The 16,900-nt window shown below is 42.9% G+C and overlaps 1 protein-coding gene across 2 annotated transcripts; it reads right to left on the bottom strand.

Moving 5' to 3' along the window:
• Nucleotides 1–717: 717 nt before the first annotated feature.
• On the bottom strand, nt 718–12,177 carry LOC121198262 (oxysterol-binding protein-related protein 7-like). 2 transcript variants are annotated; one of them, XM_041062259.1, is made up of 23 exons: nt 11,954–12,177; nt 10,394–10,613; nt 9,986–10,129; nt 9,707–9,760; nt 9,481–9,594; nt 9,142–9,309; nt 8,571–8,712; nt 8,348–8,466; nt 8,060–8,149; nt 7,774–7,930; nt 7,060–7,193; nt 5,848–5,940; nt 5,153–5,333; nt 4,957–5,031; nt 4,613–4,827; nt 4,365–4,502; nt 4,215–4,278; nt 4,049–4,127; nt 3,336–3,480; nt 2,975–3,125; nt 2,732–2,858; nt 2,516–2,638; nt 718–1,803 (listed from the first exon to the last, which is right to left on the bottom strand). In XM_041062259.1, the coding sequence occupies exons 2-23, from the start codon at nt 10,559–10,561 to the stop codon at nt 1,695–1,697; spliced, it is 2,790 nt and encodes a 929-aa protein (XP_040918193.1). In that variant the 5' UTR covers nt 10,562–10,613; nt 11,954–12,177; the 3' UTR covers nt 718–1,694. The 2 variants fall into 2 exon arrangements, with proteins under 2 accessions (XP_040918193.1, XP_040918194.1); XM_041062260.1 differs by lacking the exon at nt 5,848–5,940 and having other exon boundaries at nt 11,954–12,176.
• Between the last annotated feature and the right edge of the window lie 4,723 nt (nt 12,178–16,900).

Below are 16,900 nucleotides of genomic sequence, written 5' to 3'. Positions count from 1 at the left end.
ATATTTTTGTTCTTTCTTTGTGTTTCCAGGTTCTGCAGTCGGCCAAGGAGCAGATCAAATGGTCCATACTGAAATGACAAGGACCAGACAAATTTAGGATTCTCAAGGAAGCTTCTAGAGAATATTTCTAATCCCAAAGTTATTTTTTTTAGTAACAGACTAAAGGGAAGGTCATTGCAAGCCTGTTGGATCCTAGGCTGCTTTATATGACCTCAAAATGTGCCAAAAAAAGTCATACTTTTGGGGATGCTAAGTCCTTTTACTGTAGCTTGCTGCATATACTTAAAATTTTGGCCTGTCTCTGATTTGTGATTTTAAAAAAAATATGGATTATATTTTATTAAGAAGTTAGTTATTTCTAAATACACATGCAAAGCTGCAGTGGGCTGAAACAGACAATAAAAGTGGCAGGAAATCAATAAGAAACCATCAGATGCTGATATTATGTGTACTGTAGACTAACTGGAACATCTGCCATACAGTGCAATCCTATCTGGATGTTCTGTTAAGGCTTTTTTCTTAAATCAGCTTAATTTGCAATGGCAAATATAACAATATCAATTAAGTTTTGAATGAAATTGTAGCATGGGAGTTTGTCATCAATGTGTCAAATTGAAGACTTTTTGAGAGTTATTGCTTTAGTGTGTATCTTAACATTAACAACTGCTAAATACAATACTATTAACAGGTTTGGAAGTTTAATGAGATAGACAGTGCTGATTCAGGATCCTTTTATTTGAGACAAAAACAAAGAAAAAAACATTTGCCTGGGATTAAACAGTAGTCTCTTTTCCTTATTAAAATCCATTGTTGAAACATCAATAAAAAATACTTCATTGCATCAACTGAGAGCATAAAGGGTCCAAACGACGCAATCCTCATCTGTCAGCTAGATTTATCCAGTGTGAGGACGCTTTAGAAACCGATACGTCACCAACGTGCCACAACTGAACATCAGAAAATAAAACGTATATTAATGTATAAACATGAGTTTATACATTAAGACCCACTGAGAAAGGAAGCAGGACAGCACCAGTTCACCTAAAACATCCCACAAGAAACAGAATTAGCCCTCCACGTGTTCTGGATTCTTCCGCAGGAAGCAAACATCTGACATGCCATTAAAAATGAGCCTGACCACAAATATTTATATAGACGCATTAAAACTAACACATAATCTTACATTATTCCCACAAACATGATATAAGACACTTTACATGCAGAGAGGCCTCAATCCTGTCAGAAAAAAAGATTTAAGATTTTTACCCACAATTTTCTCAAGGGCAGTGATAAAGAGTTAAAAACTGGATTTCACCTTAAGATTTGCCTTTGAATCGTGAATGATTATATTTAATGTCTGCATTATCAGAGGTAGGCAAAAGGCTGGAAAGACATCCGGCTTAATCTCAGTCTTCATTTGTTCCATAGTGGCACCTCACCTCTATGTGGCACAAAAAAAACAAAAACAAAAAAAAACCAGACCAGAGGTTCATGTATGCTTTCAAGTGCAGTTCTGGTAGCAGCAGGTCTCTGTAGATGTGGTCATAAGTCATTTCACTTTCTAGGTTACTGAACTAACATGAGTACAATTAATTATTTTTACTAATACAGGGTCGCATCGCTCATCTTCATCGTGATAACACGCGTTTAGCACCTGCCGGGTTTCATTCAGCCTCAGCGTTAAGCTAGGCGCTCTACCACAGGTCCAGGTTTTCAGTGTTAGAGAATCCTGGCTCTTTACGGACCTTCCAGTAGGTGCCGTTGTACAGCCACACCTCTCTGCCAGCCTCATCCACGGATTTCCTGAGAACACAAACAAAGAAAATGGTTTTTATTCACTACTCATCTTGCAAAACTGTCGTTTCGGTTAACAGAATTTTAACAGTAAGAACATAAATAGGGATAGTTTGACTCCTCAGTATAGTACTGCTGTCTGAAGCTACAGCCAGTTAGCTTAGCATAACAGCTGGAAATGGGGCAGTTGCATCAACTTTCAATGCTTCATTTACTATCACTGCTGCAGGAAAGCCTGAAGAAGGCCTGTTTTCTTTGATCAGTTTCCTGCTGACCTTTGACCCATTTAAAGTTTTTCACTGGGCTTAAACTGCTTAGCTTTCAATAAAAAATGGAAAAATGTGGATTTTCTAAAACCTTTGACAGGTAGTGTGTACTTCATAATAATGGCCACAGTATTGTCTACTGTTTTAGCCTTTAGTATAAGCAAACACACTCTTGAATGTCAGTGCACAGTAAACTTCACGGTGAAATCACAAACCTGTTTCAGCTGTGAGAATGTCCTTCATTTTCTTTGAGCAGTGCATTGTGGGATAATTTTGTCCATCAACAGCACAGTCAAACAAAAATGACTGATTAATGATTAAACCAATGAGATGAAATACTTTAATTAGTCCGTTTTAAAGGTGCTGATGGGTGGATGTTTTTCTTTATATTTAGGTTTCATTATTTTGTTTAAGGTCATGTTTAAAAAAATAATAAATGGTCTAAAGCTCCTCACCTGAAAAACCTGGGGATGTGCTCCTCCCCTCTCTTGGCCATCTCCTTCCTCCTCTCCCTCTGCTTCTCCTCCACCTCGTCCTTCCTTTTATCTGCCTCTGCTACCTTCCCCTCCTCCAGAAGCCTGATGGAGAAAAGAGGGACAAGACTTAATGAGTGTGCAACATGTAAGGAGGTGTGACAACGTTTTTCAGTGTGAACAAATTCTTGTCTGAACCTCTGGTCTGGTCTGAAGCGTGTGTCTGTAGGTGGGAGAACGGCCTTCAGGTCAGGCGTCAGTTCGTTTAGCTCTCTGGCGTAATGTGAGAAGCCGTAGAACTGGAAGTGGTCCTCAGGCTGAACGTCTGAACAGGAAATAACATCATGTATATCAAGGAATAGAAGACTGGACAATGTGGAGAAGTGTAAAAAAAAAAAAAACAAGTGTTCCAGTGTTCAGACAGGACAGGATGCTACTTACTGGGCTTCCAGATGCACTGTGGTGTAGAAAGAGTGTCACAGAAGATGCCTTCATGCCAGAGTCCTCCAAAGCGATGGACCACCTCTCCAGCCTGGTCCAGAACCACACCTTGCACCTCGTTCTTACTATTATCTGAGCTCCAGTAGCGAGACTAGAATATGAGGAGATCAGGGTTTAGAGTGGTTAAACAGGAAAAGACGACGAGAAAAGTCTGTGTGACTTCCAGCTCAATGAGCAGTAACAGACAAAAGAGGGGGGGGGGGGGGGGGGGGGGGGGGTGGGGGGGGGGGGGGGGGGGGGGGGGGGGGGCTGGTTAAGTGAGGACGACATCAGTGCGCGTGTGCGTCTTTTGCGTGCTCACCTTGACGAAGGTGATCTTGCAGGTGCAGATGTCGCTCTTTGTGTTTCTGATGACCACCTCGCCATAGTGCTCCAACCAGCGCTGCTGACTCAGCACGTTGTGGATACATGTCACGGCCTTGTTCCATTCGTAGTGATCGCCGTACCTGCACGCACAAAACAGTGCAACAATGTTTGAATGGAACTGGGTGTAATTGTGTGCTTTTTGCTTCATCTTTCAGAGGCACAAACACACAGAAATGCATTCTGACGCATGTCCAACAAGATGCTGTCTTTTTCTTTTTTTTTTTTCAGTTTATCTTTCAAAGTAAGTCAGTTGTAAAATATATACTATATATACATATATGTACACTGGCATCATCATAATATCATAGGAAGGCAGTTTTAGTGGCTGCCATCCCTGAGCGGTTTGATGCTGCAGACCCGTGTTGTATGTATGTAACGGTGTGTTTTCATGATTCATTAACAGGCTCATGGTTAAACCATTTTAGGCTGGGGTTAGGGTTACAGTCATTAAGAGAGATTAAAAAAATACTGATTTGAAAATATGAAGAATATTGCAGTGCACTGGTGACTTCTGTGCCACTTAATTGGTCATGATATGGCAGAACTTGTGAAAGAGGAGATATACGACTGTATGGCTGCAGTTGTTACACCACAGGCTGTTATGGCTGCACTGTGCGAGAGGTGTTGTTAAAGGAAGCAGTGGCTCACTTGGGCAGGGTAACATTGACCAGTCCGGAAGAGATGATCTCCACTGACTTCCCCCAGAACTTGTTCTTCCATCTCTGATCTGAGAGCAAACAAACAAGCGTTAGAGGTTTAACTGTGCTCGTACAGTACAGGTGGATCCAGCACTGATCAGTGAGCACACTCCTACCTTGCCAGAACGTGAAGTTTTCTGACTCAGCGTGGCAGGCAGAGATGGGCGGGTGATGGCTGACCTGCAAACACATCATATAACACAGCATTACAGTTTGTTCTAAACCTGGTAGATGAGGATTTGTCAACATATTTCCATATCCTCTACCTGCTCACTGATGTAATGGAAGCCTCGGTCTTCCCTGTGGCTCTCGTATGTTTCTCCTAGAACGGGGTTGAAGGGTTTGTAGCGATACCTCCAGGACGCCCAGGCGTAGCCAGAGATGGAGAATGCTGCCACATAAACCTGTCAAAACACACATTTTTTTTTTTTTTTTAATCATTAATGAAGTTAGAACTGAACCTAACTGTATCTCAGCTCTCAGCTGGTTAGTAGTCTTAGTAAACCAAACGCACCATCCTCTCATACGGATCGTCAATGCGGTTGGCGATGTCCAGCAGATCAGAGTACTCAAGCTCTTCACTGAGCCTCTGCAGCAAAGACAGCGGCTCATTCAGAGCCACTGGCATGGAGACCCTGGACAGGTCCTTGCCGATGTTGTTGTACAGGATGGTCATGATGCCAATGTGGCTGTTGTCCGTTCCTGGGGCAGGCATGGTGGTGCGACGGCCTGGATCACAGAAACACAAATCAGTACAATTAAAATCACGAGACCAAACTGCACATTTACAAGTTTTCAGCAGCAGAGCATGGCAGAAATCAGCCAACATAAAGGAGTCAACACTAGTGGTGGGGTTACCGGTATCAGCGGGCGCTGGGCTGGGTTTCTCAGAAGCGCTGTTCAGACTGGCTCTGTAGTTGAGGGTGGCAGTGGCTGGAGGAGAAGGAGAGGACAAAGTCATCAGTCGTTCTGTCCATTCAAAGTTTATCTCCTGTCATGTTGGTCAGCTGTGGTTGGACAGGAAGGTCTGACAGGCTGGTAGGTAAACACTCACCGTGTCCCTCTTCCGGCTCCGAGTTGCTGGTGGTGGTGATGTCACTCAGGCCCGACTCGTCCGACGCCTCGGCTTCCGACGAGCTCTCGCACACGATCACCTCGCTGGCGTCAAAGTACTCCATCATGGAGTCTGCCACCGAGGGCGCACGGTGACTGTGGCGACCCATAGACGGCGTCCTCTGTGAGGGAGTGCGGGGTGAGGGGGAGAAGAAAGGGATTTACGTTCAAACTCTATTTTTTTATCTTTGAAGCAAAAGGCTTATCTGCTGAGTGCGTAGAGTAAGAAGTGGAGACGGACTGCTAGCTAACAGGCAAGAGACATGCAAAGCAGACACCCTCAGCTCACACACATATATACACATATATACACACATATACACACAGTCAGATGTGAGGCTCAATTCCCACTAGTGTTACCCACCAAATGTCTCCACACAGCGTTCTGTCAGGCTCTTATGTGGAACTGTGTAAACCGCAAACCTGATCACACCAACCACATGACAACACTGCCGTCCATTTGCACTGGTCTGTTACAGACTGTGTCTTGAGGTAAGAATAGTCTCAGGTGTGTTTTGCAGGGAGAAATTTCATACGCGAGGTTGAAAATGGGAGCAAATGAGCGACAGTGAGGTCATGAAACGTACGTCGTACACAAAAAAAGACAAACACACAAATGCTCAACGCGGTACACACCTGGTCTGGACGGACAGTGCAGAAGGATTCCTCGGTAGAGTCAGAGGACAGGGAAAGCGAGTGGACTTTGGTCAGACGCGACTGTATGTCAAGCTATACACATTGCATGGACATGCACATGCATACACATACAGAGACCAGCCATGCAGGACACAGGAAGGGGAAGCACAGAGGAGCAAAAACAAAATGATCAGAACATCATGCAGACTCCATATCACTCACACAGTACATGGTGTATTGTCACTGTACTGACTGACTGTTAGCAGGGCCAGAGGACCAATCTGCATCCTTGCAGCATATTTAAATGGGCCAGGTAGGTCTCTTACTAGTGTGGTAGAAGCAGGTTAACTGAGCTAAAGATGCTAAAGTTTGGGGGTGTGTAAGTCACACAACTCACACAACACACAACTTTCAAACACTGTGCTCCAAACTCCTGCCCAGGAATGAACTAAGCGCTAAGACGCAGGGTGACAGCCAGCTGCAAGGCAACAGCAGTAAACAACAACAGAAAGCCCACAGTCCCATCGGCTGATATCCCATTGGTTCAAACATACAGTGGCATGCAGCATGGACAGAAAACAGGGCAGGCAGCTGAGAAGAGACCTCATGCAACACCAAACGAGAAGGTTACTGAGCACCGTCAGTCTGACAGCAGGCGTTAACGAGCACCTCAACGGACGCAGCTGCTCAGTTTCAGTGTGTGACAACGATCCTGTTGTGTTATGCGTGCGTGTGTGTGTTATGCGTGTGTGTGTGTGTGTGTGTGTGTGTGTGTGTGTGTGTATGTGTGCGGAAAGAGGGAGAGAAAGACTTGAGGTGTGCTCCTTCAGGTCGTGCCTGTGGTGACTTGTGTCTGTCCTGCCTAGAAAACAGCCCAAACCTGCTCAGCAGTTTCACACAGCACCTCACCAACAGACAGCGAGGGCTTGGCCCCCATTGTATTTTGCAGGCCGATACTAATATTTTGTGCCAGTTCTCAGAGTTTTAACTCTGGGATTCCAGGAAGAAAAGTTGAGGGGTGGTGGTGAATAAAGTCAACAGAGAGGTAAAGAGGGACAGACACAACCAAAATCATTTCAAGTCGCTGCTGTCATCTGCTTTTTGAAAGGACGAGCATGGTTTTTGAGTTTTGTTTCTAAATATCCCTGCTCTGGTCCCTGTGCATGTCGTTTCATGTGTGTGTGTGTATCTATGTGTATGTGTGCATGTTACCTCAGACAGTGTGCTACACAGTGTAGCAAGCTGCTGTGAGGTGTTCTGCCTGAGGTCTGGGCTGGTCCAGGCCTGCCTCAGTCTTTCTCGCTCAAACGATAAAACTTCGTGGACGGACTTGAGAGAAGCATGAACTGCAAACACAACATACAGAAACTATATGAATCACAAGGAACATATGATGCTAACTGTAATAAAGATGTATGATAATAAAGAGCAGTATTAAGTTGGGTATTTTTCACTTACTAAATTCAGTCTGAAAACAAAATCTAGCATTAATTAAAAGTAAACAAAAGTAGGGCTGGGTTCTGTTGGCTGGTTTTCGACCTGCAAAATACCTGGGTTTGTTAAGCTCTGACGCTAACAAAGGAAACATGCAGGTAGCATTAGCAGCTTCTCATTTATTGCCATTGCTTGTCATCAGCTTTTAATGCAGATCAAATTGATAAAGCTAAATAACTTGCAAATGGTACTTAATAAGGGTCACTGGGGTATTTCGAGGGATTTGGGTTTGATGAAGGACCTTAACTGGAACCCAAAATGACATCTTGAAATAGTTCATTTTGTTTAGTTACATTAATAACTGATAAAACTGAAAATCAAGTTGTCACTGATTAGTAACTTAAGTTGACTCATCCTGACCCTGTTGTTATTAAACACTAGCTCAGTTAAACCCATTCAGAGAAACACAGCTGTTACGTGGGAGGGCCGCACCTCTCTGGGAAACAGTGCAGATGTCCTGGTGGAGCTTCTTGGCCTCAGGTGAGGTGACCTGAGGATTGGACAGCTGAGAGTAGACGTAGCCAGGGATAGACTGGACAGACGCCCCCAGACCAGAGCAGTTACTGGTACTCAGGTGGCTGGACGTGAACTGGAGATAAGAGGACAGAGAAGAGGAATGGGGTGATATAAAAATGATAGACTCAGCTTCACGAGCAAAGGATGTAACAAACTATAAGATGGATCATAACACTGCATTCAAGGTTAAAGTCGGTCCTACCATTCCCCCCATGGCTTCAACACGGGACAGAGTCCTGGAGTGACCAAACACTTTCCCCACCTTCTTCTTGGGTTTCTCCAGAGAAAGATTCTAAAGCAGAGACCAACAGGGCTGGTTGTTAAATGTCATTGTATTCAGAACAACATTATGTCATCATTACGCAAAAAAACAAACAAAAAACAAAGCTCCAGTTAAAGATAAGACAAATGATCTCACTCCGCTGTTAATTTCCAATGAAATACAAACTAAGAAATCACAGAAATTCATAGTTGCTACCAGAATACTCACCTGCATGCTGATTCTCATCTCCAGGTCTGTATTTGTGATTGGCAGGCCTCCTTCCAGCCAATGGAGTCGCTGGATAAGCTGAGCCAGTTCAGTCAGCTCTGCCTGACAGCGAGCCAGGTCTGACAGACAGAAGGTCAAAAGGTCACAGTTCAGAGATTAACAGAACACACACACACAAAGGTTTGTATTCTGTCTGAGGATCAAGATTACAGGTGCTTCTCACCATTAGAGGTTGCATCTATGTCATGGGTCTGCTGCAGCCAGGCTGACACCTTGCTGGTCACCCCTGGGTTAGAGGCGATGGCAGGGGCGGGGCTGCCCATCTCTGGTTGGTACACTGAGGCTGAGCTGGCATAGTGAGGGGGCTGGAGGATTAAAAACACATCCCAGTTAAAACCACAGCAAAAACCAGTGACAGAACAATTTCCTCAGTTTTTTCTTTTAAAAAACTATAAGACAACAGTGAGTGATAGAGTAAATAATGCTGCAATTACTGAAGTAATCAACTGATGGAAAATTAAATCAACAAATCAATCACAACTTTAACAAACAGACCATTTAAATTATTCCTCAAGCCAAAAAAAAAAAGTCAACCTGAAGATCAACTTTTTCCAGAGAACATGAAAATATATTGGATAAAACTAAAATAAATGTATCTAGATCAGATGGAGTCCAACATGTTCAGTGTGGACCTGTAAATTCTGTACATTTACTAACACATCTAAAGTTTTTAACCCCAAAGGGGAAGAAAAATCTAGTGAGTGACATTAACTTCAGTAGAAATCTGTACTGACTGTTGATCTGCTTTTCTGGGCAAGCGTGGCCATGGCTGGCAGGGTACTGTGGCCCATGGAGAGAGCATGAAGGACGCCACGATGGACACTCATCGCCTCGTTTTTCCTAAATACACGATGGGCACACAGCTTGGTCAGCCAGATGTAGAAGATGTCATGGCTCTTTGTCTAACAGGAAGGAAAGGGAGAAAGAGAAAAAAGGAAGAGGAGGAAAGCGATACATCTTAGGTTTATTTCAGGTGAAAGAATGACCAGACATCTGGTTACTAACTTCATTTGGATCCTCTACATTGTGAATTATGAATTTCAGTGGTTTTAAAACTGAATTGTGTAGGTCACCTTGAGGTGGTAGAGGTTGTCTCCGGCATCCAGATCTATCCGTTTGGATTTCTTGTTGACGGACATGACAGCAAGGCTGACATCCAGAGAGCCATGGAGCTTCCCTCTCTGAATCTAACACACAACCACAGAGCGTGTTTTAGACATTTTCTCTTGTTACCAATTCAACAGATTTACACAGATCTGTTAGTTCCACACTGGAATCAGTTTAGTGAAAATGACTTACATCCTGCTGTGTCTTTGAGTACTTGAGAATTCCTTTCTCCAACAGGAAGTATCTCTGAAAAGGACCAATCACAGTGAAGTGTTAGAAAGAAAACAAAGATGATTCAGTGGTTCGTAGCAGCCGTATTATGCTGACTGGTTAGAAGGTAAAACAGCTCTGCTTCCATCAACTAACTCTGTGTTTAAAAAGCAAATGTTTACACATTGAACAGACGTGACTTCATATTAAAAAACCAGAGCAAGAAAAGTTTGAATGCTGTCCAGCTTGGGCTATGCTCACCTTGTGCCAGCCTTTGAGCGGGTACTTCCTCCTCTTCATCAAGTAGCCCTCACAGATCCCAGGGATACTGAGGTCCAGAGAGGAGCCAGGAGCTGAATACATATCCATCTGCTGCAAGTCGTCCATCACCTCCCAGTCACGAGACTGACACGGACAGAGAGAGAAAATGGGTAAATGTTTTATGCTTTAAATCTTCCACCCTCCCTCATCTTTTTTTTTTTTTGGAGCCCTTTGGATTATAAATCAATTACTTATAATTTTCGAAATATAATCTCATCCTTTGCTTGCAAAGACAAAACAAGTGACGAATGAATCTATGAGTCACGGAAATGGTACAAAATACAATGAAATCCAGCAAACAGAGATAAATAAAGGCATCATGGAGTTCAACACTCAACTTCCTGTTACCTGCTTTGAATGTTTGGAGGAGCCGGTGCTGCTGTTCCGAGAGTGGCCAGGTTTGTAGGTGCTTGCCGGGGATTTGTCAAGGCCGCTGATCATTGACTGGCTGCTGCTCAGAGGCGGCGGACAGACCTGAGGGTCCATTGGCGTAAAGTGATGAGAAAGACGTTGCATGGAGTCGAGGGAGCTTCAGGACAGGATGTGTCTCATGGCAAAGTACACGGGACTGCAGAGGTTAACAAGAAACAGCAAGGATACAGTGATAAATCAATCATAAAAGGCACAGGGAAAAAAAATAAAACTGCGTGCAGTAACACAATCGTGTTCAATGTTAAACAAACATTGATCTCTGACACCTTGCTAATAATGTAAGCTATGTCAAGTTAAAGAGTATGAAAAAAACATCGAGGAAAAACAGAGAGTGAAGAGTCACTTTTTCTGTTTTTCTGATTGGGAAATTTTGATCCACAAAGCTTCATCGATACTCTCCAGGAACAGCGATGATTTCATTTCCAGCAGTCTTGTTTTACACAACATGGACTGGATAATTCGACTGTAAAAAAAAAAACTGTATTCTGAAGCATTGTTTCTGAGGCCAAAGTGTGTATAATCACTACAACCAGAAAATCCTCCGCACAGCTATTTTTACATTCTTCTCATCTCAACACCTATTTGCATCCGTCACCTTTTTGTTTTCCTCTTCATGCTTCCGTATTTTGATTATATCAGGGGAAAGTCCCTGTTCTTTCTCTCATTTTCCTACCAAGCTTTTCATCAGTAAATAAAATGTGCCCAAATGGATGCAAACACCAAATGTGAAGGTATTATGGAATGATATTAGTCAGACGACTGAGACCACTACAAACAGAAAGGCCAACTATGGTATATAAGATCAGGCTTGACACTCTAAATATAATTACTATATCAGGAAGTCGGAAAGTCACTGGGTCAACCAGACAGACAACAACACTGACAATAAGGATGAAACTACAGTCAACAGATGGCCCATTGAATATCCAGCGGCTCTTCCTGCTCCTCTGGAAAAAAAAAAAAAAAAAAAATGAAAAGCAACACACCACCCTGTTCAACTGCGGGCATTTCCTTTTCTCATTCAGAAGGTGACAGCAGCCTGAAAGAGGAAGTGCTCCATGGTAACATTCCAGTCATCTGTTTTGAGAAGCCTGACCAGATTCTGGTGGCAGTTTGTTGCTGATGGCTGGAAGCCATTATCACATGATGGTGTGTTCAAAGAAAACAGGGATGTTTTCCACTGCAGGTCTTATTGTCTGCTTCGTGGAAAATTACACCTGCACCCCCACCCCAAAAAAAAAAAAAAAAAAAAATTGACAGTATCAACATATATTGATGTATTCTAATGTACCATGATAGGAGGCTTTATCCATATCAGCAACCTTTACTCTGAACATGAGTTAAAAAGTGCTCAACAGGAAAACACTGGTGACAACGTAGCCAAACACTAGTGCATAAAACCATATACTGAGGCCAAGAACAGCAATGGCTCACATCAGGAAAGCCTTGGTAGCACAATAACAAAAGGAAACACACCTGTGTTGTCTTGACGACTTCAAAAGCTGCTCCTCCGGTAGTCCACAAGAAGCCTTTTTAACTTCCTCTGAAGAGCAACTGTAGAGCCGTAAAATATTCCCCTCCAAGTTACTCTAAAAAAAAAACCAATAAATAAATCACACCACAAAGAGATTTTCCTTTTAAACTTCCTTCAGCATCCAGCTGTCCTCTGTAGAACTCTCTTCAACTCTCCTCTGTGTTGCACTGAGAGCAGCGCCACACCTGACTGATGATGTGCTTGTTAGACGAGTGCATATCAAAGCCAGCGGGTATCTGGGCGGGGCTGAAAGTAGAGCAATACTCCATCTACCTGACCAAACAGGCCTGCCAGCTCTGTTGTCATGAAGACAACAACATCTGTGGCAAAATTCATTGTCATGAGGTGCACATGAGAAATTTTAGAGCCTGAAATTGTGTTCAACAATAAATCCTGACATGCAAAGGCAAGTAGCAGCTGCTGCGTGTGATTTCAAAACACCAAATGTCAAGAAAAGGGTTGAATTTCTTAGAATGCTAAATCACAATTTAAAAAAGGCCGTAAACTACAAACATTTTCCTTTTTATGCAAAACTAAAAAAAAGATAAAAATTAAAAATATAAAAAGAATGTAAAAAAAACCCTGTCTAATCCATAGTGAATATATATCGGATTCCTCTGTGCCGTAGAGCTCGAATTGTTGTCGCAAAACTATTAAAGACTCACAAATGAGCCACACTGTTTCACATGTGACACATGGGAACTGGTCCTGGAGCACTACAGCACCAAATTGTAATCTGCCACTGAAAATCTGTAGCATTGAAGTTTATTAAAAACGACAGTGTCTGGCTGTTTAAAAAAAAAAATCGCTGAGCCTTTCGTAAAAATCTAACTTTTTATTTGTGAAGCGCTGACAAAGATTTCTCTCTTCAGTAGGACCCAATGGGAGGTGTTAACATGGAGGAAAAAAGAGAGAGTAAGAGGCCTGATCCTTTGTTCTCAGTCAGTTCGTGGCTCTGCCTTAAAAGCGTTGGTGGGTTTGCCTCTTTAAAAGGCAAACAAACGAGCAAACTAGTAAAATCCCAATAATGCCAGGTATTCACATTGTAATGGTGCAGGTGGAGGGGAAAGCGAGCTCGACAAGCTGCCTGAGGAGTTTCGTCTCAAAATACCACGCGTTCATTAAGGCACAAAAACTTCCACGGTGGCTTCAGATTTTCAGACCCCTTCATTTTTTTTTTTGCACACTTGATTATTTTGCAGATTGAACTGTAAACGGCCTGCCACCTTCAGGTCTGTCATCTGATGTTCTATGGGGTTAAAGTTACCTTTGGCTGGGCCACTCAGTGACAGTCAGAGACTTGTCCTGAAGCCACTCCAGCGTTGTCTCGGCTGAAGGCTTCAGGTCATTGTTGTGCTGAAAGGTGAACGATCACCCCAGTCTCAGCTCACGTACGCTCAGGAACAGGTTTTCTCTCTTTGTTTGGTTGCATTCATCCATCCCTCAGTTCTGACCAGTCTCACAGGAGACATGTGTACGACTACTGAACTGACTGAGGCAGAAAGAGGGTGAACTTTCTGTGCTTCTCCAGCCATTGAGAAACATATGCTATCATGCGGACCAATCACGGTTGTTGCTATCCGTGTCACTGTGATGTGCGATTACACTTCAAGGTAGGCACTGATTCTATAAACTGGACTTCAGAGCGACTACTGGGATCTCGGTCACCTCCCTAATAAAGTCCCTTCTTGCCTGATTACTACGTTTGTCCAGACAGCCAACTTTATAAAGAGCCATGGTGGTTCCAAAATCCCGGGAACACTCAAAGCTGTGTGAATCTGTGCGTGAATACGTGAATGGTATGTAGTATAAATAGAAGCGCAGCCCATTTACAGCTACATCTTTGAACAAGTGGACCTGGAGCAGGATGAGGTTCTGAAGCATTCTGAGGTACTTCCTATTGCCAAGTAAACCAGTTAGTTCTTGGAAGGAGTTCTCCCGCCTGTTAATACCTGGGAAGACGATGGAGGACGACAAACACATACGACAGAAGGACAAAACATTCCCTGCATGCTTTGCACTGCACATCATTATCAGATCGCTGCATATCTTGGTAACAGAGTCACCATGTGAAACATTCTGAACAGAACGATAAGTGCTGATTTGCTGACGCTCAGCCTTATAAGGCTTGGTGATGTACACCGCTATGAGGAATGGACATTTTTGATGGGACTGACAAGCATACCCTACTTTTCCACGTTTCCTGTTACGAAAATACTATTTCATGCTATGACTGCACATTTTGGTTTTTCTGTAAAATGGTCACAGTTATACTGCTCCTCTCAATAATGATGTGAAGCTGCCATACTGGCACTCATCATATGGAAGAGTATTTATAAAATAACATGTGACAAGAACTCTGACCACGCAGATAGCTTTTGGTTTTTAGACGTTTGCTTCCACGGCAGAGCACTGAGGGAGAAGGACACTTTGTTTATGGTGCTCACAGCACTAAACAATGACATTTAAATAAAAATTCAACAGCAATGTATCTTTCCAAAAACAACCTTCTGGTTACTCTACATATTTATCACTGAGAACAGTTTCCACAACCAGAACTATGCTGTTATAGCACTGCCCATTCACCCATCTGTATGACTACCACTGTTTACAGTGTAGTACAGTACAAGTGCACTGATAAAACTCAACTGTTTTGTTTTATTAAAGAGCGAAATATTGTGCAACACAGTGTCACTGCTGGGTGGTGCCTCTACTGGCGCATGGAGCACGAGCCTGAACAAGTCAACATCTCTCCATACGCTCCCTGTGATCATTCAGCCAGAAAGATATCCACAAAGGTAAACTGCACCAAGTCCACTGATGTTGACCACAAAGTCTGACAAAGAGGACCATTCTTGGAAGTGTCTCAGTGGTCGGTAAGCCACATCAGCATCTATTTAACCTTAGGAGACTGCAAGGCAAAGGTGAAGTGTTCCAGCTGTAGGCCAAGGCTGTTTGGGACATTACTGTGACACACCTACAGGATAATGAAGACATCTAGAACTGAGAAGGGCTGTTATCATCCAGCACTCAACACTCCCTCATAATCACTATTTTAATCTGATGCTATTTGGCAGGAGTTTCAGAAAAAACAAAAAAAACAAAAAAAACCTTCCTTGGACATCCAGGTTGGGAAAGCACTTCTTCCCTCCAACTGTCGCCCATGAACAATGCCCCCTAACTGATCTCCATCAGTCCTTCTTTGGTGGACATACATAATGATACGTTTTCACAAAAATACCTCACAGCTGATGTCATAACCCAGGTACAATATTTACATGTTGAGTCATTAAACTGGGACAGAGGAAGAAGTTCAGAACAACCATGAGAAGTATGTGGTCTGACCAGTCAAGGAGGCAACCAACAGGGGAGAGATACAGCCCTGACAGCATGATTAACAATGCGACTTTAACCTTGTCATGACACAAGGCCACGTGTCAGTTGTAAAAATTTGTTGTTCGAATTCTGTGAATTCATTCAAGACCTTTCTCCTGCTCACTGCGGGTCACTAACCTCATCAACAAGACGCAAACCCCCTAAAAACAGAAAGGTCAGGTTGAAGTTCACGTAAAATATACAAAAAAAATCAGCAGAGCTCTGGAACAAGGTTTTATGGACTATAACAACATTCATGAAAATGATGGACATAGGAAATTGTGGAGAACCCAAAAGCCACCAACTCATCTGTCAAACATGATGGTGGTTCTGTTAAGGACTGGGCATGTATGGCTGCCAGTGGAACTGGTACACTAGCATTAATTGATGATTTCACTGCTGACAGAAGAAGCAACTTACATTCAATAAAGGCAGAGAGCTAACAGTGGCTGCAGTGAAAATATGGGAGAGCATCACTAGGGATGATACAAAGGGCCCGGTGATGGGTATGGGTCAAAGACTTCAGGAAGTCATTGACTGCAAAGAAATTTTCCACAAAAAATGATGGACGGAGATGATTTTGTTTGACCTTGTGTAACTGTCCACTTACTTCAGAAACCTTAACCTTAAAAGAAAGTATGTACTGAAATTAAGACTAAGACTTGGAACGACTTTAAACATCACAATGAGGAAGCATGAAGACAAATTACACTTTTGATGGAAAAGGACTGTTGTGGTGTATCAGTCTGAACCAGTTCTGAAGAGGAAATGGTTCTGACGTGATCCGAGAGCACGATGCTGCTGCATCATGGGATCAGCCGGGACACCAGTTGCTGAACTAACAGACAACAGCTCTTAGTGTGGATGACAAGATGATGACAAAGATGTGTAATCACTGTATTTGCTGTGATGAATGGGTCATTTTGGAGCAAGTGGATGAAGCGACATATATGCCAAGCCATCCTGATTAAAATGCTCTCCGACAAAGATCCACAATTTTAAATACAAATTTAAATGGCATGTCACAAACAAATAAAAATCAGAGGGGGTGATTTCACACCTGAGTTGTATATTAATCGTATTAACTGTAGTGTCAAAGCACTTTGATCAGCTGAAGCACCCAGTCACTCCCAGATTTAAAATGAAAGGAGTGTCTCATTCTGGCAACAGTCTTCCTTAAAGGACGGTCCAGGAAACCTCCTCAGTTCTGTGAAATAAAGTGAATTACTGCACCCTACATGATGCTGGACCAGATTACAATTTACAGGTCACCCAAGGAGCCAGGGGACATGAAAAAAGGGAAATGAACATCCCCATACGTACATCCAGCACTACTAGTAAGTCACCAACCACAGCAGTTATGGTGACCATGGTGCAACGTGACCAAACCAAATGTCATCTCATCATCTCATAAACAGATGCAGATGGTATCAAGGATTTGCTATTAAAGGGAAATGTAGTCTAGAACAATCTGTACTGTATCATGCATGTCTGTGTGACATCACATCAAATAG

The sequence above is a fragment of the Toxotes jaculatrix genome, chromosome 18, assembly GCF_017976425.1.
Source record: "Toxotes jaculatrix isolate fToxJac2 chromosome 18, fToxJac2.pri, whole genome shotgun sequence".
Taxonomy (NCBI): Eukaryota; Metazoa; Chordata; class Actinopteri; family Toxotidae; genus Toxotes; species Toxotes jaculatrix.
The sequence above is the reverse complement of the archived record's forward strand: the minus strand, read 5'-3'. Positions and strand labels throughout refer to the sequence as shown.

Excerpts from the sequence above, each read along its gene's own strand:
- LOC121198262 (XM_041062259.1), bottom strand. The coding sequence starts at position 10,561 with ATGCAACGTCTTTCTCATCACTTTACGCCAATGGACCCTCAGGTCTGT. Across the intron at positions 5,334-5,847 it reads GCACTGTCCGTCCAGACCAG|AGGACGCCGTCTATGGGTCG; the intron begins GTGTGTACCGCG and ends ACTCCCTCACAG. Across the intron at positions 2,639-2,731 it reads CGCTTCAGACCAGACCAGAG|GCTTCTGGAGGAGGGGAAGG; the intron begins GTTCAGACAAGA and ends TTTCTCCATCAG.